At 33.7% G+C, this 25,268-nt stretch overlaps 1 protein-coding gene across 4 annotated transcripts; it reads left to right on the forward strand.

Annotated features, from left to right (window-relative positions):
* Positions 1 to 9,401: 9,401 nt before the first annotated feature.
* Positions 9,402 to 24,876, forward strand: LOC129323117 (TMV resistance protein N-like). Of its 4 annotated transcripts, none has more exons than XR_008596362.1 (6): positions 9,402 to 10,137; positions 10,900 to 11,010; positions 16,782 to 16,859; positions 21,131 to 22,201; positions 23,233 to 23,525; positions 24,033 to 24,548. XR_008596362.1 is itself a non-coding variant. In XM_054969688.1 (6 exons), the coding sequence occupies exons 1-3, from the start codon at positions 12,087 to 12,089 to the stop codon at positions 21,696 to 21,698; spliced, it is 798 nt and encodes a 265-aa protein (XP_054825663.1). In that variant the 5' UTR covers positions 11,996 to 12,086; the 3' UTR covers positions 21,699 to 22,201; positions 23,233 to 23,525; positions 24,033 to 24,224; positions 24,627 to 24,876. The 4 variants fall into 4 exon arrangements, 3 of the variants coding, with proteins under 3 accessions (XP_054825664.1, XP_054825663.1, XP_054825661.1); XM_054969688.1 differs by lacking the exons at positions 9,402 to 10,137; positions 10,900 to 11,010 and adding exons at positions 11,996 to 12,238; positions 24,627 to 24,876 and having other exon boundaries at positions 24,033 to 24,224; XM_054969689.1 differs by lacking the exon at positions 10,900 to 11,010.
* Positions 24,877 to 25,268: the final 392 nt, after the last annotated feature.

Genomic DNA, 25,268 nt, shown 5'->3' on the forward strand with positions numbered 1-25,268 from the left:
GAGAATCACCTTTGATGAAGCAAGCTAAAGAAAAAGAAGCAGGGTTAGTAATGAGTGAAAAAGAAACAGACTATAAGGAAAGAACAAAACAAGCTAATACCTGAATCGGGTCCACGAGTGCTTTATCTTTGCTCGTGGAATAGGGAGGGGTATGTGCAGACTGCGTAGCTAATCGTAGGGCCTTCTCCACATGGCCAGCAAGTGTGGAGCAGTCAGTCTAACCCCGTACTGAGACACCTTAGGTGGAGGCTAAGGCAACTACCACATTCTCTACAGTCATAACTTGAAGTCCTTCAAAGGGCCTCCTAGAGCCCCTGACCTCTAGGGCACTTGCTGAGCTGGTGGGCGAGACTGAACTGATGGGAGGAACCACCCTTGGGGCCTTAGTAAAGGCAGGACCTTGAACTTTATTGGCCTCAAGCTCCAGCTCACCACCCGGGGCTACAGCAAAAACTTGTTCCTGGCCAACAGCAACCCTGAGGTCTTCTGGACCACCAGCACCATTTGGGGCCATAGCAGACATGGCTCCCTGAATCTCAATGGCGGCCCTTTGATCTTTTGGGTACCCTATCACCTCCCGGGCTATGTCCCAAGCAACTTCAAGAGGATCCGTAAGGAATGGCTTATGAATGGCAAAGGTGAAGGAGGTGACCACTTAAGGGTCCAATGTAGGCTTAGGTACGGCAATAGAAGTAACCACTTGAGGGTTTGGGAGTTGGGCCTCCATCCCTTTACGTTAAAGGGGACTTACCTTACCGTCGTCAGATTCTACTGACAGGATCATCATCTATTAGCGCTTGTGCGTGCGCTTTCCCTTCTGAGGAGTAGGTCTAGCTGGAAGAGGAGTGGAGGAAGGTTGATCGATGAGAGAAGGCATTGTCTTCTTCCTCCTCTTAAGTCGAGCGAAGGAGACGGAGCCTGCTTCTTCTTGTTAGGTCCATTTCCTTTATCTGGGCAACTTGAGGAGTGGATCTTCTTAGCCTGAGCTTCTTTGTGACTGAGACTTGGGAGGAGGTGTCGTCCTGATCTATCCCTTGGACAATGGTCCTCAACGAGGGGGCCTTTTAGGTCTCTGAAGCAACGGTGGCATCTATGTTTTCCCTTAAGTTTTTCATCAGCACGTAAGATTGTGTTAATCTAGCCTATAAAAAGTTAAAATAGGATTAGACTTTGTCATAAGGTAAAAGAAGAGAAGGTGGAAGAAATTTGAACATAGGAGATAACACTTACTAGTATTATGTACTTAAAGCGTTGGGGCCACCATTTATTAAAGTGAAGGTAGGCATCTCTATCTACATGCCCCACTTTGCATTATCATTGGGTGATGTGAAGGATGGCTATCTGGTCGATAGCCTCTTAGTCCAGTAGCTTTATACTTAGCTAGGGGGACAGCCCCTGAGGGATGCACTGGCTCAATCTGAACTGGCCTGCCACCAGTTGAGGATGATACGACTCCAAGTAGACTTTCAGAGACTTGGAAAAAGAGCCAATGTATGGCACCCACATCTTTTTGGGAGTAGTGGCTGAGAGGAAGACCTTATCCCTTAGCAACGGGGCGGGCTTATTCTTTCGATCTACCACATATTATACCAGGTGGGAAGGCGACAGTCCAGAATATTGAAAGACTTCAGGTCTTTCCCAAGGACCAGCTTTGCTGACTAAAGAACTCGAATAAGTTTTTCGAGTTGGTTAGTGGATGACCACCCAGAAGGTAGGTGAAGGGTGGTTGGTGTGGGAATCATCAGGAAAGGGCACTTGAAGGAGAAGAGGGAAGTAGGCCGTCGTCCGCAGCTTCAAGAACCAAACGAGCTCATAGAAGTTGCTGAAGGGCTTCTTCATTAGTGACTCCCTCATGCCATCATAGAGGCAGCACAGAAACATCATCCCTAAGGTTATCTGATCGCCACTGAGTAGAGACTAGGTAATCCTCAGGTGTAGTTGCACGGGCTTCCCACCCCTTGGGGCCAAGATCTATTGGCTTAACAAGATCTAGATGAAGACCAGGTGCTCCGTGGGGGGTGATAGGCTCATCAACTAGCTTCTCAAAGAACAGCTCCATGATCTTCGTATAGGAGCCTGCACTCCTAATCTTGCTCTCTAGTTCGGTTGAGAGAGTGGTGTTGGAGTCATGCTTCTCAGGGATTATATAGAAATTCTCTTCCCTAGTGATGGGCAGCCCCAGATACATGAAGACGTCCTATAACATGATAGATATAGGGCTGAGCTAAAAAATAAAGGCATTGCAACCCGGAGCCCAGAAACTCAAAAAGGCTGTCAGAAGGTCGATCGGATGTCGACGTCAGCTAAAGACGGTTGAATTAGGTCATATAGACCTATTTCCTTCTACTGGGGCCCATACATTTGCTTCAGGCGTCTCACCCAGTTGACCTAAGTACGAGGGGACTGAGGCCAGTTCCTCGGCTTTCGACAGGATGACTCAGGGAAAGGCGAGGTTGTTTAGGCCAAGACCAAATTGTGGAAGGCGAAGGTCAGTGGCCTAGATTTGGTTATGTGGGGGCTGTGACTTTAGACATGTTGGAAGAAATGGTCAGATTACCTGACGTCACTTTTTATTGAAGATTTGGAAACTCCAAGGAGAAGTATTGAAAAAGGGCAATGAATAGTTAGCATATTTCCTAATAAAACAGAAGGGTTAAATAGGAAAAGTAAAAAACTTACTAGAAAGTGAAGAATCATAAAATAAAGAGTTTTCCTGTAAGAAAATAAAGAAATAAATTAGAATGAGGAACCAATTCAGGGGAAATAAGGTTTTCAACAATTAAATACATACAGTCACAAACCCGCCAAGTGGGGTAACAGGATTCCAAATAGTTGCTAGAGAATCAGCAGACTTTCAGTGTATGTGGAAGATGGAGCGATAGTAGAGGCAGCAATAGAAGTGGAGGAAGCCATTTGAGAGCAAAGGGAAGATTGGAGCAAGGGCGCAAATGCTTGAATGTCAAGAAATGGCAAAAAGGGGAAGAGAAGTGACTAGAAAAAGAAATGAGTTTATATTAATAAAGGTCACTCAGAAACAAGTGATGTTTCAATTTTTTCAAACGTGCTGCATGGCTTACGTTATCAGCCACTGGCACGCAGAGGGCATTGTTTGGGCTAAAATATGAAACATCGATCAGATAGGTCATAGGGCTAGTAGGCTAAGTAGCTGAAACGTTAGGCCCAATAGAACAAAGGGGCTGGCCCTAAAACTCAGTAAGAGGCCACAATGGAATAAACATGCTGAAATTTTTGTTAGTTGCAAATATTGGACCGTTGGCATTAAAAGACACGATCCCAAGTAATGCCGAAATCTATAGACTCCACGCCCAAGTATCTCAGTGAAACAAGCTGATTACCAAAATGGAGAGTATGGAATAAAGACCGTGCCATGAGTTTCATGAGACCTTTGATTCTTCAGCAAAATGTGCTAGGTCTTAAGGGAGAGGCTACCACCACTCTGACACTATAAATAGAAGACGAAGACACAGAAGAAGGAGTCAACTCTCAATCAAAGACTTGTACTTTTACATCTTGTAGCCTTAGTTTTATCAATTAGTTTTACTTTCAATTTAGACTTGTAGCTTCTTGTATTTCAATAAAATCAAACACTTGTTCTACCAAAGCCTTATATCTTTTTACATCCGAGTGAATTATGGTAAGAAAGCTCGGGACCTTTTTGTTATCAATTGAGACTCAGTGTCTCTGACATACTTGGTATTTGTTGTTCACCACAAGTTGAATGAGAATCAGCTTTCTTATTGATAAGTCACTGATAAACATCTCAAATCTTTGAATAAAAATGCAGTATATGTTGCAACAATTGTAGAAAGACATTGTTCGACGAGAATCAACTAGACCTTGAGAGAGAAGTAGGATATGGTGATTTGAAGATTTTCGTCATGTTATGGAGACAAATACCATGAGTTCTTTGAAATTTTATCTTGTTAATTACAATTATTGTTTTAATCCCTTAATAAATATCTTTTCCTTAATTCCTTGTTTACCTCCTCAAAGATATTGTTCTAGTGTGAAAAATTCAGGAAAATTAGAGCTAAGGACCAGATGGAAATAATATTTATTGGAGAGGACTTTAAAAATGCTAATTATTAAGAAGGACCAACTACCAATATGTAAATTTAAAAATACTAAATTGCCCTCGTCAGATCTCCCACGTTATTGAAATTATTGGATGTCAGACCATGCACCCCAAGTCTAAAATGGAAGAAAAGACAGAGAGAAACAAAATATACGCGGACAGACATACATAATGCAGTCAATTAGCCAAATCTCTTACACAAGGGCATAATGGTCTATCGGTTATATTTTGGTCCATCAGCATAATTTGAATTTTTATGGTCCTTCGTGAAAAATATTGATGGTCGTAGATCCTCTGGTATAGTTTCCCCAAAATTCATCAATATCAGGAGTTGATTGGGGTGGTTAGCTGTAGCAATATTTTCTCCCCAAGCATTGGTGTGTTACTGGCCACTTTTGTCAATTACTAAGAATATTACTTGAACAAGAGTATTTAAATTATAATAATAAAAATCAGCTCAACTTAGTCAATTGAACCAAACTGTTAAATATGTGCTTTAATCAATCCAATATAAAATTTTTATTATGACTAGTCTGACCTTAATTCAATTATGATTTAAACATAAATATTAAATAATTTTATTATAAACATTTTAACAATTTTAAAAGTTTATTTTTATTTTTCAAATTAAATAATAAATTATATAATTTATTTATAAATATGTATTATATTATTTTATGTTAAATATCTTCTACTGTTATCTTCTCCATATTTTTCTCAAAAATTAATAAATAATTAAATTTTTATCTTTCTCAAGTTAAATGCTTCCCCATCTCTTATTAAATATAAATTTTATCTAAAATTTTTCAATTATCTTAAAAAAATATTTTAACAAAAAAATCTATTTTAACCACATAAATTTTTTAATAGTCTTTTTAATAATTTTTAATTTTTAATTAATACTAATAAATTTACAATATTACAAGGATCTCATTTGTGTTTGATCTAGCTAACTTTTAATTATTCTCTACCTCATAACAATAAGGCACATTTGAATAATTTTTCACATTCTTCTTAGTAATAATCTGTTATAAAAATCATATTAATAATTTCTTTTTTTGTAACAATAGAAACCTAAACACTAGACAAAATTATAAGACATCCTTGTTAAAGAATCATTCAAGCTCAATAGATAGAGTAGATACCATGTATATATCAGGCTAAGCATCAAGTGTGTAGTGTGTCAAGTAGTTTGCAATGCTATTTGCATCTCACAATATCTATACAACTTTACATTTCAATACCATTTATGTATATGTATAATTTATTTCTCATTCTATATATAAAATAAGAAATTTAATTTCATAAATATATTTTGAATGATTTTATTTAATTTTAAGTTTTTAAAATAATTGATAAGAAATATTTTCTAATAATAATTTTATATATTATTTGATGCAGTTTAAATTATATTATTATTTCAAGAAAATTTTAATGGCGACAAATGTTATCACTAAGAAAAATTGTATAAATTATTTTTATAAAAATATTTTTGGTGTTGATGAAATGTCACTGTTAAAAGTAATTATATAAATTTTTTTTATAAAAATAGTTATGGCAGTAACAAAATATGATTGCTAAAAGTAATTATATAAATTATTTTTTATAAAAATACTTTTGGCTGCAATAACATGTCGCCACTAAAAGTAATTAAATAAATTATTTTTATTTTTAATTATTTTTTATAAAAATATTTTTGATGATGACACACTGTTGTTGATAAAAGTAATTAGATAAATTATTTTTAAAAAATACTTTTTGCAAAAGTAATTACTTAAATTATTTTTTTATAAAAATACTTTTGGTGGAAAGCAAATTGGCCCCGTTAAAAGTAATGCATAAATTATTTTTAATTTTTAAATTATTTTTTATCAAAATACTTTGGGTGGTGATAAAGTGTCACCTTTAAAAAGTAATTAGATAAATTATTTTTAGTTATTTTTTATAAAAATATTTGTCGCCTCTAAAAGTTAATTTTGATGGGGATAGTTAAAAGTTGTCGTTAAAAGAAAACTTTTGATGATAACATTTAAAAGTCATTACTAAAAATTAAGTTTTGACGTTGACTTTTAGCAAGATCTTCTTTTGATGGCAACTTCTAAATGGCGTCGCCAAAAGTTTCTTTTGTTTTTGTTTTTGTAGTGCTAGTTACTACTAAGAACTCATTAACAAGTGTTTTAGGATTATCAACTAACTTATAGCTAGCATGTTTATAATTAACCTCTTGAAATTTCAACAACATTGTATTTTTCAAAGATTTAGAGATTGGATCATATATATATATATATATATATAAAGTTTTACCTGATGATAAGTAGTTGCATTGCTGGTCCAATGGAAAGTTGGAAATAATTGTTTCGAAAAAGCTCTGGTCTTTAGGTTGAATAATCCTACCTCCCTCACCCTTGATGGAGTTGAATTGCGAGTTCGAGTTTGACCGGTGGCTGCTGATGATATATATTTCACTTAAAGATCGACTTTGAGACTTGGCTTGAATAAAATCTCACGAATTTAGGGAATAAAATGTCAGTTTTCCTTAAATATATCATCATAGTACCGATTCTAGCCTCTTAGCAACCATGACTTCTGGCCATGTGTTGGTAGACTACTTATCACTTGGACAATATTCATCTGCTGGCACACAATTACGTATTAAGACCAATTTGTTATCTTCGATCACCTACCAATCCCATCATTCCACGTCACTCTTTCACGTCATTTCCATAGTTGGTTGGCAGACTTATCACTTGGACAATATCTCTCATCCTTTACGCCAACCAATGCGAAATCAACAGAAGAGAGTGCAAACTAATGGAAACCTGATAGCGAAAATATCTCCAAGAATTAAACAAGCACGTGATGGAAAATAATAGGGGGAATAATAATTAAATCTCACATAAACAAATTAATTACTATAAAGATCTATTAATAAATGAATTAAACTGTATTGATTTTACAACAATTAATTTTTTTAATATGAGATTTCAATATAATTTTCTCAACAATAATGAATGAACTTATAGAAGTTGTATGAATTTTTTATGTGAGACTTCGATACAATCCTCTCAATAATAATAAATGAACCTTATAGAAGTTTTATGAACTTATAAAATTGAAAGAAATCTCTCTTATTTTTATTAAAGTCTCCTCACACATGATTATTTGTCACTAAAATATTGTAAATGTAAGGAAGAGTTTCACTTAGGGCCCCTGAATACAAAAATTTTCATTTAGGATTCAATGGAATTTGAAAATGCAATGTAGGCTTGAAGGCCTTTCTTACAGATTTTGTTGTGGATGAAAAGATGTATTTGGCTTTGTCTCAACATCATGTCTATATATGTACAACATAATATTTATGAATTGTCAACACAATATTCATGAATATACAACACATCTAGTGGACATAGTTTAACTTGAAGTAAAATGTACAAGCAAGCAAAGGATGAACACAATATCCATAGATACATAACACAATGTCTATCAATTCTTAACACAATAAATATATGTATATTTGTGACATTTGTACAACATAAAGTCTATAATGAATAACATATTTTTATTGAAACAACATACTTCAAATTAGTGTCCACAAGATGTGTTATACATTTATGAATATTGTGTTGAGTGTGCATGGATATTCCATTGAGAAAAGGGCAAATGCGCCTTTCATTTGCAACAAAATTTGCAAAAAAAGCTCTCATGCCTACAGTGTGCTTTGAAATTCTATTAGATCCTAAATGCATTTTTGTTTTGTTTTGAGGGTCCTAAATGAGATTTCCCTAAATGTAATCGCCTTCTCATAAAATAAGATAGAAACACCCAGGAGGTGTGGTTAGGTACAGCACAGACAGTAGCAATTTGCGCCTTTTAAGCATGATTTTAATGTTCCATTTTTGGAGGTGGATATGGAAACAAAAAAAAAATTCTTCCAAGAGTACAACTCTTTAAATGATATTCAGATTCTTTGAAAAATTAGTTTTACAGCTCTCGACTATGGAAATACCTTGGGCAATTAAAACAAATAGATAGAGAGCGTATTTTGTGCCCCTCCCCCTCTCTAAATATATTACCCCTCTATTTTAAATTATAGGACACTTTTAAAGGAGTTTTTCCTTTTCAAAATATAAAATACTTTGAGTAAATTAAAGTTTCATTAAATACTCCAATTCTAATATTACCCTTTCTCTCTCTATAATTAATTTCTATCACTTCTTTTTTCATTATATTAAATTATGGATATTTTGAAAAGTTTATATTTTTATTTTGGAAAGATAAGGTTGTTAGGTGTATTTAATGAGGTTTATTGATATATAAAATTTTATCTAAAATTGTCTTATAATTTAAGACGAAGGGAGTATAATTTTTTTTTTTGAAGCTCTTCTCCATTTTTATAACAATTTGTTTCATGGCCATGTGTACTATTAGGCCAATGAGGCTGTCGCCTTAGTCCTCCAAAATATTTGCCTATAATTTATATTATTGATCATTATTTTTTCTGTTAAGTATTAATGTTAATTATATATTTTTATTTGAAAATGGGTGTTTTGCTTGAAACAAAAACACGCCAATTATGATCTCAATATCAATCGACCTTATCAAGTGTATTTGTTCTTCTTTTACATTTTATTTGAATTTTTCGTTGCTTTAAATTATTTACTGGATTTGAAGTGACAGAAATGTTAAATATGAAATTTGAATCTGGTTTTAATAAATTTAAAAAAAGAGAGGAAGAAAGTTGAAAAATTGATTCAATAACAAGGTGATGCTCTTGATAAATTCATTACAATTCATAATAAAAAAGATGTAACAACAAGTTCTATTGATGAAAGAAAATTGATAGGAGAATCTCTTATAGATGATGGTGAAAATATTAGTGGTCTAAATTCCAATCAAGACGACAACATGATAAAATTTTAAGAAGAAGATAATTTAATAAAAGAAATTGTTGACCATAATAATAGTATATCAAATGAAACATCTCAAATATTTATGATCTAGGGTAATGGAAAAATATTGATGTAAATTTTTGACATAGGATCCTATCAAAAAGTTAGAAAAATAACATGAAAATAAATAAATAAATAATAACATATTAGGCTTCTTAAATAATTTTCCCTTTTAGGCCTCAAAACTCCATTACATGGTCCTATTTGTTTGAAATACGAGAATGTTTGTTGGTTAAAAAAAAAAAAAAATACTAGAATGTTTTACAAGATCTTTACACACACACAAAGACACCTCTATTTAATGATTTTTCCTTGACCATTAATAAACGATTTAATTATCAAAAGGGTAAAAAACATATAATTTCGAATAGATTTGAAAAGAAGAAGAAGAAACATTTAGATATGCAAATAACTTCTGTAGTCTCCTTGAGTTTGACAAACCGGTGGTAACAATTTAACATGATATCCTTAAGGTGTAAGTAATATGAGAGCGCGTGGAGCCAGTCAGCGCAGCCTATATTGGCTTACATTTCATCTGCATCCGTCAATGCTTTTATTTGCGTTCAATACAGCAATATTCTAGTCGTCGTCACAACTTTGATTCCAGATTCCGACAGCTTTTTCACTGAAATCTATCATCTTTTCTTCGTCACCGGCCACCACCATCTCCATGTCGAGATCCACCACCATCTTCAAGCCGAGATCCACGTCTTGTGACGTGCTTATAAGTCTCTGTTGGGACGAGTACAATAAACAATTCGCAATAAAACTTTCGAAAAGTATACTCTCACATGGGTTGAATTACTCCTTTTGGGATTGGAATCCTCGAGGGCCGTTGGAGGAATTCAGGGTTTATGTTGTTTTCTTCACTAAAGCCTATGCTTCCTCAAAAAGCCACTTGCAGAACCTCGCGGCGATATTGGCGGAGTGCATCTAGTCACCAGCACATACTTTTCTGCCAGTTTTATTCGTCGATCCCTCTGTAGTGAGAAGCAGCTGCTTTCTTAAACTTATGCAAGAGTTCGGACTAGAGGATTCAGACAAGGTTGTGACGCTAATGAACCGACGGCCAGATTTGGTCGTACGACATCCGTAAGTATCCTTATCTGCTTGTCTTCTTGTCCTCATGCTTAATTGACCCGCTGAGATTGTAGGAATTTATTGCAAGTTATATGAAAGATAGTAATTTAAAATCTCACCAAAATATATAATAACAACTTGATTTTTAGAAATGTTATAATTTTTTTTTAAATTTCTAGACATCTTTCTAACATTAATAATTTTATATTTTTAAGTTAAATAACTAAATTAACTCTTTTTTAAAATAAAAAAATAACGGGTTTATATAGAAAGTTATGATTTCTTATTCAATTCTTATGATTCACATAATAAAAGTTGTGACTACTTAAATAAAAGCTGGAACTGATTATTTTTAGAACTTGAACTTCAATTATAAAAAATTTTCATTTGAGAAATTGTAATTTCTTGTTCAATTTTTATAATTTACAAAAATAAAAGTTGTGATTGCTTAAACAAAAGTTGTGATTGAAAAATGGAGCCACACTTTTTATTTTAAACACAGAACAATTTAGTCATTTAACCTAAAATTATTAATTATTAATGTGAAAAAAGTATGTAGGAACTTCATAAAAACTATGACATTTTGAGGGATCCAATTGTCTTGATATATTGTGGTGGGATTTTATTATCATTTTTTCTGAAATATAATATCTTGTTTTTCCAAAGAACATAATATCTTGTTGGTTTATAATTTGATTTTGAGGGTGAAACAAGAAGTTTAGATTTTCTCCAGTCCCCACTTAGACCGAGCTTATTAATTAGCCTACTATGCAGTGCCTCTCCACTACCCGCATACGATATCGTTGGGTTTATGGTTCTCACCCTCCGTAGTTTCTGAAGATTTGAACTCTGTTACTGCGACCAAGGCTGTTGGCTGTTGCTGAGGTTAACTATCTTATTCTCAAAAAGGAAAATGTTTCACTTCACAATTTTGACGATTTGCTGAAGAAGATATGTGGAGAGAAGGTTTTATATTGGCCTATTAGGGAACTACGATATCTGGTTTATGTGTTGGAACCGACTATGTTTTATATCGTGTGTGTGTGTGAGACTGGAATAATGCGATGATTGGGGTTTGGGGATGCAGTGACAGGGTATAATATGAGCAGCCGATAACAAGAAATCAATAGTCAACAATAAATCATTAAGATGATAACTTATCAATAGTTAAGATTTAACAGATATGATTTTGCTTTCAGTTGTGATTTGTTTATGTATATAAGTTATTTTTAAATGTTTATTTTATTGGTAATTATAATTTTTCAATAAAGTGGATCCTTTGAATAGCTTTAGAAAAGAAAGATATTAAAATGTGCTTGCTGCTTATATTAGAGTTATAAAATACATGCATGAGAGAGCCATAGTATGAGTACGCTTGTAATTGAGACAAGATTTTCTTATTATACGGATTGGTTTACATAAGAGATCACCCATAAACGCTTATTTGTTTGACATGGTTATTTTAAATGTTCTGACTAAACTCATTTTAGAGGCCCCTAAGTTCATGCCATAGCAAGCCTTGGCTAGGGAGTCAAGAAAAGAGGTTAATTTTAAAATGGAGTTATAGAGACACTTTAGAATTGAAAGGGTTTTTGCTTAAGTAAGACCAAGAAGAAATGCATGCATGTTTGCAGCCCAATATGCTGAAAGTTCACGGTATTAGAGTCAGTTAATATATTTGTTATGTAATTATAGTGATTTGTTAGTTTGTTAAACATGTGCACATGTGAGTCTCAGATGGTCACACATTACATTTACTACAGCACATTCAGAATAATACAGTTAACCTTTTACCCTTTTCATTTCTCTCTCTTTTCTTGAACCTTAACATCGGATCAAAGCACAAAACCTAACCATGGCGTTTGAAACTTCTTACATGTCCTCCAATTCTAAACTCGCCGTTGGTGATCCGGCGAAGGGAGAGCCTATTATGTTCTCTCATAACATAGTTGTGAACCTTGATGAAAATAATTTTTTGCTTTAGCATTAGCAAGTCGATGCTGCAATCAAAGGTCACAATCTCCAAAGCTTCATCGAGACGTTGCATTCTCTGCCGTCATTCACATCGAACAAAGATCTTGAGTCCGGCATGGTTTCTCGTGTTTCTTCAATGGTATTGTTAAGATCTGCTTGTATTTTCTTGGATTCAATCATTTGTGTCTGAGAGTATGTTCGACTTGTTAGTTGCACAATCTCCTTTGCTGCCTGGAAATGCATCTCCAATTTCTCCTCTGCTCATCATTGAGCTAAGATTCATCTCATCAAAAAGGAGCTTTGTAATACAAAGAAGGAAGATCACTTTATTTCAGAATATGTTTTGCGAGTCAAAGCACTAGCGGACTCACTTATTGCTATTGGTTACTCTGTCTTTAAACATGACCAGATTAAAGTTATCCTTGAAGGATTCCCTGAGGAGTATGAGTCAATCATTTCCTCCATGAACACATAACGTGATCCATTCTCCTAAGTGAGATTGTGATGCTTCTTATTGGTCATGAACTTAAATTGGCCAAATTACTTAAAGCATCTGTTGATTTCGTTCCAAAGATTTCTCTTGCTAATGCTCAATCCAAGGTTGAGCTCGCCCTCTGGTTCTATTTCTTTGCAACCACAACCTACTGTTCTACTTGCTAATGCTTAACCTTAATTTCACCATCATAGTAGTGGTGGTAATCATGGTCGTGGAGGTCATGGCCGTGGTGGCAATTTCTCTCCCCGTCCTACTCTGGTTTGTCAAGTTTGCTTTAAATATGGGCACTCTGCTCTCTTTTGCCATCACAGGTTTGATCAATCCTTTGCTTATCCTCCTCTACCTCATCCCTAGTTAAGCACAAATCAACTATACATATGCTTCTAATCCTACTGCTTATTCTGCCTCTTATGATCCTTATGCTACTTATCCATCTCCTACTCCTGAATATCCTTCTAACACATGAATTGTTGATCTCTGGTGCTATGCACCATACTATACCTCATGTCTCCAATTTGATGCAGGCCACTCTATAGTGCATCTAGCCAAGTTTATTTTGGCAATAGGACCGGTTTGTCTGTACACCATTTAGGTCCATCAGTTTTCTACCTTATGTCCCTCTCACTTTTTACAGCTTAGTAATGTCTTACATGTTCCTTCTGTGATTGATAGTCTTCTTAGTATTCCTCATTTAATTTCTGACAATAATGTTATTGTTGAATTTGGCCTTCATTCTTGTTGTATTCAATCACAGAACAACTGTCAAATTCTTCTCATGGGTAGCCATAAGCCTGATGGCTTATACATGTTTGCTCCTCCATCAGTCTCTGCTTAGGCATCTTGTCCTCCTCATTCCTTTTCCATTACCACAGATGTATCACCTTACACTCATTCACCTACTCTTTTTTATTCTGCTTCTAACGCTGGACATGTTTATGATCATGATTTGTGACTTCAACGTTTAGTGCATTTTCCTAGTACTTTGATTCCTCATTTGTTGAAGAATTGTAATCTTGTGAACTCTTTTCAAAAATTCAATAAAAACATTGCTAGTTTTTGTTTTGCTTGTTGTGTGGGAAAATCTCGTAAACTTGTTTCTCCACCATCCACTACTATTTATAATTCTCCTCTTGAATTGGTGTTTATTGATCTGTGGGGCCTTACTCCTTGTCCTTCTATACATAGTTCTTTGTATTACATTGCATTTATTGATCATTTTTCTCGTTATTGTTGGATTTATCTTTTGAAACGCAAATCTGATTCTTTTTTTTTTGCCTTTCTTAAATTTAAGGCCTCTTATTAAAAATCAGTTGAATACCAAACTTAAAGCCTTACAAAGTGATGGTGGTGATGAATTTTGCTATTTTGATACCTTTCTTCAACATAATGGTATTGCTCATCATTATTCTTGTCCCCATGCTCACTATCAAATGGGCATAGTTGAACAAAGGCAGTGCTACCTTGTTGATATAGCTGGTTTAGCTGTGCTTGTTTTTCCTTTTCTTAGACCTTATCACTCTCATAAACTGATCTCTTTCAAATTTGAACAGTGTACTTTTTTAAGGTATAGCATGTCCCATCATGTTTATAAGTGTCTTGCATCAAATGGGAGAATTTATATTTCTAGAGACATGCAATTTAATAAGTCTAGCTTTTCTTTTCGTTCTGTTTTTGTCAAGTTCTCCACCTACTCCTTCTTCTTTTCCTCTCACTTCTGTACATATACTTCTTTGCCTTCTGCTTTTGCTTTTGTTCCTTCCATTTTTTCATCATGTTCTTCTCCATCCTCTACCTCTTTTTCTTCTCCTTGTCTCGCTTTACCTTGACCTATCTCTAACTTACCTTCCCATATTTTTTTCTCTCCTCCTTCCTCTGAGCCACCTCCTTGTCCTTCTCCTCCTTCACCTCCTACCAACACTCATCCTATGGTTACCTGTTCAAAACATGGAATTTTTAAACCCAAAGTTCTTTCTTCTACCTTTTTTAGTGATGACCCTCCCACTGATCCTTACATTGCTCATCAGGATCCTAAATGGAAACAAGCTATGGTTGAGGAATACGAAGCTCTTCTCAAAAACCAGACATGGTCTCGTTATCCCCCTCCCACTAATCATCTTACGATAGGTTGTAAGTGGATGCTCAGGTGAAAGGACAATCCAAATGGTTCCTAACAAATATAAACCCCATTTTGTTGCCAAAGGTTTTCATCAAACCTATGGTTTTGATTATACAGAAACTTTTGCCCCTGTTATTAAATCTTCAACCATTGGTGCAATTCTTACTTTGGCTTTATCTCATTCTTGGCCTATTTTTCAAGTTGATGTAAATAATGCCTTTTTAAATGGAACTTTGGATGAAGAAGTTTATATGTGTCAACCCCTGGGTTTTAAGTCATCTGATTCGTCTCTAGTTTGCAAGCTGCACAAGAGTCTTTATGCAAAGCTCTTCGTACAGGGTTTAATCATCTTGCCACTGCTCTTAATAAATTTGGTTTTTGTTCAAAGCAGAGATGATCAATCATTGTTCATTCATGCTTCATCTTCTGATCTTACATATGTTCTTGTTTATGTTGATGACATTCTTATCACTGGTAGTTTAGCCTCCCATATTTCTTACTTGAAGACTTGGTTTCATTATGAGTTTGCTCCCAAATACCTAAGTTCTCTTAATTACTTTTGAGAATTGAAGTTAAATCCCATGGCTCTAGTGTTCTTTCACTGTCTCAACAAAAATACTTTAAGGACCTTCTCAACAAAGCTGGTACATATGTCTCAGTGTAAAGGAATTGTCACTCCAATGGTTTCTGTCTCTAAGCTCAACAAAACAAATTCTGTCATTTTTTTGAGTCCTCAGCTGTATAGATCTATTGTTGGTGCTATGCAGCATGTTACCATTACTAGACTAGAATTATCATTCATTGTTAATAAAGTATGTCAGTTTATGCAAGCACCTTAGGTCAATCACTAGCAAGCTGTGAAATGAAAATTCTTGATTATCTCAAAGGGACTCTTACACGTGGTTTATATTTCTCCAAGCAGTCTAATCTGGGTTTTCAAGCATATTGTAATGCTGACTGGGGTAGTGATCCTGATGATCATTGCTCTATTTCTAGCTCTTGTATTTTTCTTGGTGGTAAATTGATTTATTGGTTTGCAAAGAAGCAACCCATTGTGGCTAGATCTAGTGCTGAAGCTGAGTATAAAAGTCTTGCTAATGTCACAGCTGAACTTACATGGCTCCAAAGTCTTCTTATTGAATTATGAGTCACTCCCAGATCACTGGTTCCTCTTATTTGTGTGATAATATGAGTGCTGTACAGTTGGCTCACAATCCTGTCCATCATCATCGCACAAATTAAAGCATACGGAGCTTGACTTATTCTTTGTTGATGACAAAGTCTTACAGAAGTAGATCCAAGTAGAATTTGTGCCTTCTGCAGACCAAAGTGCGGATATTTTTACCAAGCCTCTGTCTCTTGCTCGCTTTACCACACTAAAGACCAAGTTGAAAGTTTTGGATGTTGGCTAGCTCCCTAGGTTTGTGGGTGGCTATTAGAGAATATTCTTATCTTTGTTATCCCGCCTTTGGTTTATGGGCGGCTACTAAGTTAGTTAATATATTTGTTATGTAATTTAGTGATTTGTTAGTTGTTATACCTGTACATGTGTGCGTCTTAGATGGCCACACATTATATACAGTGTAACACATTCAGAACAATACAATTAGCAGGAGTCCTAATTATCTTGGAAAATAACGAAATGATGAACCTATTATTTGTCTTCCATCGCTAATGTTTGAGAACACTCACATGAGGCACAACTGAGATTTAGGATAAATTGTACAACGCATGAATTACAGAAATAGTATACTAGTTTTGCTAGATAATGAGATATAAATTTTATAGCGGCAAATAATTGTCAAGTAAATGACAAGTATAGCGTTAAGATTACTTTTTTTCATATATATAAGGATATAATGGTCAATTAACTATGTTTTCCTTCAAAATAAATATGATTTTATATTCTTTTACAATAAATATTTGTGTCCATTTATGAAACTTATTTTCATTTTTTTTTTATATTATCCTCCCTTTACGTTTTCCATCATTTGCTAATTGCTTCAAACCTTGCTTTGGTGTACATAGTAGTGTTGCTCAGTTTTCTTCTTTCTCTTTCCTCTTTTTCAGGAGGAATCTACAACGAGTTTTAAACACAATTTACAAGGAACTCGACATTTCATCTAGGCAGAATTCTTGGCCTTCTCGGTAACATTCTTTCTGCTCTTTATATAGGTGCTGTTGCTACTACAAAAAAAAGCCTACTAGAGTGCTTCTGTTTGACCTACAAAAATGCTCCTTATTTAGACACTTGTATATACAAAGACTCAAAGAGTACTTTTAGGTCACCTTACCAGAGCACTTCCAAGCCAAAGCGCTCCTGTAAGTTTCACTTTTGAATTGCTTTTTCTCATAAGTGCTCTTCTAGGTTATCCTACCGAATAGGTAACCTCACACATAATTCATTATCATTATTCAATTATGAACATAATAATTTATAGGGCATCATTTATAATAGTTATGTGCAACACATGATAATAGACAAGATTGTTAACCCATTTGTTGCTCTATCCAACCTTATACTACGCTGACTGAAAGTACTATAGGCTTATTCACTGTCTAGTCCACACACTTGACTGGCCCAAGCATCTCTAGCATTAGAGATGTACCTGGCCAAAGGGCCTAGCTAGGAGGTGTTATTGTCACATGTTCACCTTTTACAAATCTAGTTAGATAAGTATTATTGAGAGATACAGCCCTGAGGCATCATTGTCCCATGTTCCCTCTTTACAAACCCAGTTTGGTAAATTTTGAGTAATGGAGCTTTGAAAAGGCCAACCATTTTTGTGAAATAGAGGTAAATCACATGGTCACTGCACATATCAACATTATCATCCTCCCTCAACCCATCACCACTGCATATCATGCATTTGCAATAATCATAGTGCATACGAGTAGGCTTTAAAGGAAATAAAGTACTTCACTGAATCATAACAAATAAGTTACAAGCATGTTTAAAAGGAAGGAACAACTCTAGGATATTTCATAATAATAACCAAAATTCACAAACATGCTTAAAAAGGAAACTACTATATCATGATTTTATCACAAATATATAACTACTAGCATGCTTGATAGGAGCAAAATTCAACAATCACACCCTTTTACAGTTTCTCAACCGTATATCATATAGTTTATACACCTATATCATAATGAACTAGACAAAATTATACCCAAGCATACTTGCATAAATTAGAATACTAAACAAAGCTTGCACAAACATGAAAACCCTAAGTTATATGTTCTTATTTAGCTTACAAGTAGTTACACAACAATTCAAACAATAAGAGCTCTTAATAAGAATCTACAAAAATAACGCACGCAAAAGTATTAATATATAATTTAAAGCCTAATAGTTTATCTTATTTTAGCTAAATTCTGCTTTCTTAAATAATTATATATTCTAACTCCGACTAACATGAAATAATCTCATTCCTAGATCTCAAAATCAATTAATTATTTCTCTAAACTTTAATTAACTCTTATGTTACCAGGTGAGTAGAAATGCGTCTTTTCTCATCTTTCTCTTCTATATCGAATGCTTTTCCTAATTATCATCCTTGAACCTCAAAAGCCATTAATTAAATTTCTAAATCTCAATTTACTCTTCTAACCCAAAATTAAATTCAATTAATTATTACCTCATAGGGATAAAAACTTAGGATGTTATAGGTTGGGGAAGGATGGAATTATTGATACGAGTCACCACCAAAATGAAAATTGTTGGGATTTAATCAAAGCCCATACTTGCATAACCTTTCGACTTTAATTTCTAAGCATTGAGATGTGACTTTTGCCCTCAGTAGATTTAGCCACTATATCATCCACATACATCTCAATCTCTTTATACATCATATTATGAAAGAGTAGTACTCCCATAGCTCGTTGGCAAATAGCCCTAACATTCTTCAATCCAAAAAAACATTACTCAATAATAGTTAGTCCCCTATTGTGTGACAAAGGGGTCTTTTCTCTGTCCTCATCATTCATGGAGATTTGGTTATACCTTGAGTGTTCGTCTCCATGAATAATTGGTTATGGCTTTGAGCTATATTATTGACAAGGATGTCAATATGAGACAAAAAACATTCTTTGAACTAGACTTATTTAAGTCTCAATAATCAACACAAATTCGAAACCTGCCATCCTTTTTTTGGGATGAGAACAATGTTTGCCATCCATTGAGGGTGCTTGGCCACTTCTAAGAAGTTGCCTCCAATAGCTTTGTCATCTCATCTTATGCCGTGAGGAAACATATCTGCAGTCAATCTTCTCAATTTTTCTTTCTTTGGTTTGATGTCGGGAAATAAAGAATTCATGATAAGAAGACGAGAACACATCCAAGTATTTTTTGAAAAGGTTAATCATTTTTTCTGTTTTTGGTTTTTCTACAATCTTTAGTTCTTTCTTATCCTCCTCAGCCCTCATGTTTATAGAGCCCTAAAAATATTAAAATAATAATAATTCAAGCCCTTATCTAATATTAATGAAAGAAAATAAAGATAATCTAGATTTACCTAGATATCCTATTTTATTGAAAATAAATAAAATCCAAAATAATCCTAAAAATATTATAAGGCAATCATCAAATTAAATCCTGATTAACCTAATGGATATTCTAAGTATCTTTATTCAAATAATCCTAATAAAATAATACTAATTATATATTATTCCATATTCCACCGGATCCTCTTCTTATATGCTTGTCAAACAAATTGGTCAAATCCTTAACCATAAATGTTTGGATGGATAACATATATAATAAAGGATTAAGATTCATTTTTACCCTTAAACCTTTTATTTAAGGAGCTTTGGGCATCTTGTATTAATAAGTGGGGTAATTGTCCTTAAACTACTTTTTGAGAAGTAAAAAATTCCTTCCATCAATCACTCGTTAACTTTTTCATTTTCTGGTAATGCAACACGTGTATGAGACTTGCACACACATGACATGTAGGGCTCTAACTATGTCATTTAGTGTTAATTTGTCCTTAAACTCTTTTTTCACAAGCATTAGGTACTTTGAAGCCTTGTTAAGATAATATTTAATAAATAAAATATTAAATATTTTAATATTTAATAATTTAAATATTATTATTTATAAATAATTATTCAAAATTATAAATTTTTTAAATATTAACAGTTCAAATAAGTTTTACAGAAATTTATAAATGACTTGTAAATTGTGTGTGAAATTTATTACCACCATCGTTACATTCCATTCCTATGATGGCGTTTTGATAAGCTATGGTTTCAAGTCCATTTTCTTTTTTGGAGCCCTAAGTGAGTTGGACCATACCACTTGGTTGGTTTTATGAGGATTAGTTATCTTGCACCTGGAGGAGCTAAATATTTCATGTAAAAATCAAACTTGCCAAACGGCTCATGAATTTATTTGTGAATATTATTATTTTCAAATCTTCACACACAATTTAAAAGTCATCCATAAATTTCTATAAAACTAGTTTGAGTTGTTAATATTTTAAAAAAATAATTTATAAATTTTGGATGAATATTTATAAATAACAATATTTAAATTATTAAATTTTAAAAATACTTAAAATTTTAATAATATTTATTAAATTTTATTTTAATAAGACTTAAGGGTGCCCGATGTTCCTGAAAAAAAAAGTTAAAGAGCAAATTAACACCCACACACATGTCACATTAGTAGAATAAAGTTAATGGGTGATTAACGAAAGGAGTTTTTTGCTCCTTAGAAAAATGGTTCAAGGAAAAAATTGCCCTAATTAACAATACAAGGTAACCCAGCACTTCTCCAAAAAAAAAAAAGTTCAAAGGTAAAAATGAAGATTAACCCTATAATAAAGGAAGGGGACAGTATATATATATTGAAGTTTTTGTTATAATTAGTGTTCATAAATTATGCAAACTGCAATTTTTTCGCTTCACTATGTGTGTGTGTATAATTGTGTTTGTAATTTTTATGTAGAAGGTAATGATAAGAAAAACAAAGAAAAACAAAATTATGGGAAGGCCGTATATTATAAAGAGCATTAGAGGGAGTACATTAGAAGCCCTAAACCCTATTTGATAAAAGATTTTTAGCCCAGTTTTCCAAATGAACTCCAATTCTTCTTAGCATTTAGTTATATGTCCAGAAAATATACCCTCATTTTTCATTGTTCAGATTTCATATGTATTTCAAAAACTAGTGGTAGAGAAAGAGCAGAATGCGTGAGGCTTTTTGATCTGACTACTGAAGGGAAAAAAACACACGCAAGCACGAGAAACTGACTTCCAATTTTTCTCTCTCAAGACACGTAAATTATGGATCTCTCAAGACACGTAAATTATGGAACCAATTTACTTCTGCATGCGTACAAGTAATTTCACACTCATTGTACCTATCTGAAACAGTATAGCTAAAATTTTTTGTTTTCTTTTCTCTTGTACAGGAGATCACAAAATTTTATTGATTCAATAGTTCAGAAAATAGATAAATCAGATCAAATAGCTCCTGTTGGGATACGATATAACCGTGTAGAAGAAGTAATAAGGCTTCTCGATTTAGGCTCTAAGGATGTTGTCCGAGTTATTGGGATTAGTGGGATGGGGGGAGTAGGGAAGACAGCTCTGGCCGGAGATGTGTTTCACAAGATCTCTCACAGTTTTGATTATACTTGTTTCCTCACCGATGTAACCGATTCCCTTCTTTCAGAAGTACTTCGCGCGGCTCTCCAAGAAGAATATGTAGATGAGTACAATATTGATGGTAGGCTAAGATACCACAGGATGCTTATAGTTTTTGATGATGTTGAAGATGTTGATAAGCTAGTACATTTAAGGCATTTGACAAGAATTCGCACTTGGCTGGGAGGAGGAAGTAGAATAATCATAATAAGCAGAGATCAACATGTTCTTAAAATGCTTGGAGTGGATGAAATTCACAAGGTGGAACTTTTGAATAAAAATGAAGCTCTCAGACTTTTTGTCAAACAGTTTTCAATAGTCGTTATCCTTTGAGAGGTTATGAGGATCTGACCCTCGATGCTCTCAAATATGCTGATGGGCTTCCATTAGCAATTAAATCAGTAGGTTCATTGTTGCAAAACCGAAGTTTCTCAGAGTGGCAGAATGAGTTGGCCAAACTGCAAGTGGTTCCTGACTCTTCAGTTCTCAAGGTGCTTCAAAAAAGTTTTGATGGACTAGGCTGGAACGAAAAGACAATTTTTCTTGATATTGCATGTTGTTTTGCAGGGCAGAATATTAATTATGTGCAGCAAATTCTGAGTAATCGAGGCCAACTTGTAATGTTATTCCGTACATATTTATCATTTGATGTTGAACCAATAATCAGAGTTCTTATTGATAAATCACTTGTAAGCATAGTACACAAAAAAATCGAGATGCATTCTTTGCTACAAAAAATGGGAAAAGAAATTGTTAGGCAAGAATCTAAGGACCCTGGAAAGCGGAGTAGGATCTGGTGTTATGAAGATTTTCGTCATATCATGGAGACAAACACGGTAAGTTTTCTTTGAGGTTTTACTTTTTTACTTTAAGTAAATTATTGCTTTATTCTCCAAGATATGTTTTTGTTAGATTAGTTCCTGGCAAATATATTGTCATTACCAAATCAGATAGTGTATTGAAAGGAAAATTAATTGGGAGAATGAAATTTAAGGTTCTCTCAAGAGAATTTATTGCAATAAGGGTCCATTAATTTTGCATCGGATATTGTTTTGCATCTAGATAGAATGTATTGAAAGGAAAATTAATTCTCAGTCCATTAATCCATTTGTGTACCTCCATTTAACTGGAGAGAGTTGTACAAATTAACACTTAATAGAATATTCGTAGTTGATTGAGATGGTTTTAGCAACCTATCTAGATGCTTGCTAAAAAGTTCACTTCCCTGCCGTTGCTATGTTTTTATTTCACTTCCCTTGATCCTTGTTAAATTGTTCTCACAATTAGATGTGGTGCTGAATTATTGCTTTAGAGAATCGCATCCAAAGACCCCCCAAGAGAATTATTAGTAGACAAGGACTAACAACAAATCACTATTTGAAAAAAAAACAAGTCTCTATTACCATATTAACAACCAACAATTTCATATTGGTCTTTTTGTTTGTGAATAATTTTTTGGGGAGGTCCTTGGATATGATTCTTCCTTATTACTTCCATGAACCCATGCATTAATTTCTTTCTGCCTGAGTACCATGATAAACCACAACTGCAAACCCTAAATTTAGCATTTTCCTAAAACAAGTATTCCTTCTAAAAGCATGTAAGTAACCATCCTCTCCACCTATAAACTATTTGGTAACATGCATGGTTCACTCCCAACCAACGAACAAATTTCGATCAGCAAGTCATTAACCCATTAGCATTGGAAAATGATGTTAATTGTTAGCTTTTAATGAATAACTTTCATGAAACGAATATGGTTTAAGAACAAAAAGATATTTTATTATTTATCTAATTTCTTCCTAAGAAAATTGAAGTACATGATTTTGATATCTCAATTCACTTTGTGGATCCTATTTATATTCAGGGAACTGAAGATATCGAAGTCATTGTACTCTTGAATGAAGAATATCCACTAGAGGCTCCATTGAACGCTGAAGGTTTATCAAAAATGTCGAATCTTAGAGTCGCTATATTTTATAATGTGAATTTTTCAGGAAGCCTCAATGGAGATAGACGACTACTGTCTCTCCATTTGGGATATCTTTCTTGGCACAGATATCCTTTTGCTTTTTGCCGGCATATTTTGAGGCAAATGAACTTGAGCACTTAATCTTGGAAGATAGCTGCATCACACAACTCTCCAGGGACGACAAAAAGGTGTTGATATTTGATAATGCTCTTTCTGTTGCATGAATTAAAACGACATCGTTATCATAAGAAAAAGCTTTTTTTTTCATAATAAGAAAAAGCTTTTTTTGTGCTTAACTTTGATCTTCCAAAATCTAGATTTCTTATTTTTTTTTTATCGAAAAAATGTTCCTTCTGCAAGATTTCTCCTAATGACAAATAGGAGGGCTTAACATATTAACTGATTAAAAGTGTCACTTCAAAAGATTTCGTCTCAAAGCAATGCTGTTTTTATACCTCTATAATGATATATTTCAATACATTTCATTACATGCATCTGCTCATCCATCTTTTTTAGCTACGACAACACATTAAATATGAAATTCTCCTTTGGAAGTTACAAACAAATTTTTCAAACTTTCAAGCATCAATTTACACAAGATATATCTTTAAAATGACGATATCAATTCTCTCATTTTATTTTTATATCTCTGTGCACTGAAATGGTATTAATTAGTTGTTTGATGTTCTACCCAGATACGTATGTGGGGGCTGAGGAGTTTGAACCTCAGTGGCTCTAAAAATTTTGAGAAGGCTCCAGATTTTGAGCGGCTTCCAAAGCTTGAGAGGGTAGACTTTGAAGGATGTACTTCATTATTGCAGCTTGATCCAATTATTTCATCTCTTAAAAGTCTTCAGTATTTGAATTTGAGAAACTGCACAAATCTAGTGAGTATCCCAAATGAATTATTTGGCAAAAGCTCTCTTGAATTTCTGAATCTGGCTGGTTGCTCCAAATTTGCTGAATGTTTGAGCTTCAACAAACGTTTGAACACATTGCCTCCTATCTTGGTGTAGACTTCTAAAATTACCATGTTTTTTGTTCTAGTCTTGTGTCTCTGTGCGTGTGATATACAATAGTTGCCATGTCTCACTGTGATGGCTCTTGACCCATATATATAGTACTAGTAATGTAGTTTAAATTGGAGCTTTTTTGAAGCCATGTGTATCTTTGGAATGAGATATGATTATCATCCTATATTAATGATAACATTAATGTTGCTCTTATTTTAAAACATTTGTCTCTGCCATTTAGTCACGCATTTTATTTTTTGAGTTATATTCTTTCAGATTTTAAAGGTGACCTTTAAATGATTCGCCAAGGAGAAGAAATAGGGTGCCTATTATAACACCACTGCGGGGAAAAAAAAAAAAAAAGCGTGGAGTTCCCACATATTGAAAGGTAAATTAATTCTTGTTCCTAGACTAGACTAGGTCAAGCTAGGTTATGGGTCCTTAAATGATGATGATACATGTTTCCTTTCTAACGTAAGGGAGTATGAATTCTTTCCACGATCACTTTAATAAAATAGCACATTTCTCTCAAATTATTCAAAGAGAAAAAATAAAAATTGAGAGAAAAGCGATTTCTTTCAGATTTTCTTTCTAAAAAACGATTAAAAATTCACAAAAAAATTTCTCTCTCTCAAAATGTTATAATCCAAGAAAAAAATGTATCTTATCCTACAGAACTTTAGTTTAATTTAATTAGTTGAGAGAAATATTCTTCACTACGTGAGCGCATTTATTTTAGGCTCTACCTTTAATGTCTATTTTATTACCAGTTGAACTACAATGAATTAACAAAATTAAGTATATATTACTAAACTATACACTTTTCTAAAGTTTATATTATATTATTTAAAAATTTAATTATAATATAGGAATGATTTCAATTTATTTGAACTTATAAAATAATTCAAATTGTTTTAA

Source organism: Prosopis cineraria, unplaced genomic scaffold (assembly GCF_029017545.1).
Source record: "Prosopis cineraria cultivar Desert tree isolate PC_DT_omini unplaced genomic scaffold, ASM2901754v1 PC10, whole genome shotgun sequence".
In the NCBI taxonomy this organism is placed as follows: Eukaryota; Viridiplantae; Streptophyta; class Magnoliopsida; order Fabales; family Fabaceae; genus Prosopis; species Prosopis cineraria.

Bases quoted from the DNA above. Each gene is read 5' to 3' on its own strand.
- LOC129323117 (XM_054969688.1), top strand. From the start codon at position 12,087: ATGAAAATAATTTTTTGCTTTAGCATTAGCAAGTCGATGCTGCAATCA. The intron at 12,239-16,781 runs GTATTGTTAAGA...CCTCTTTTTCAG, and splicing joins TTTCTCGTGTTTCTTCAATG to GAGGAATCTACAACGAGTTT. The intron at 16,860-21,130 runs GTAACATTCTTT...TCTCTTGTACAG, and splicing joins CAGAATTCTTGGCCTTCTCG to GAGATCACAAAATTTTATTG.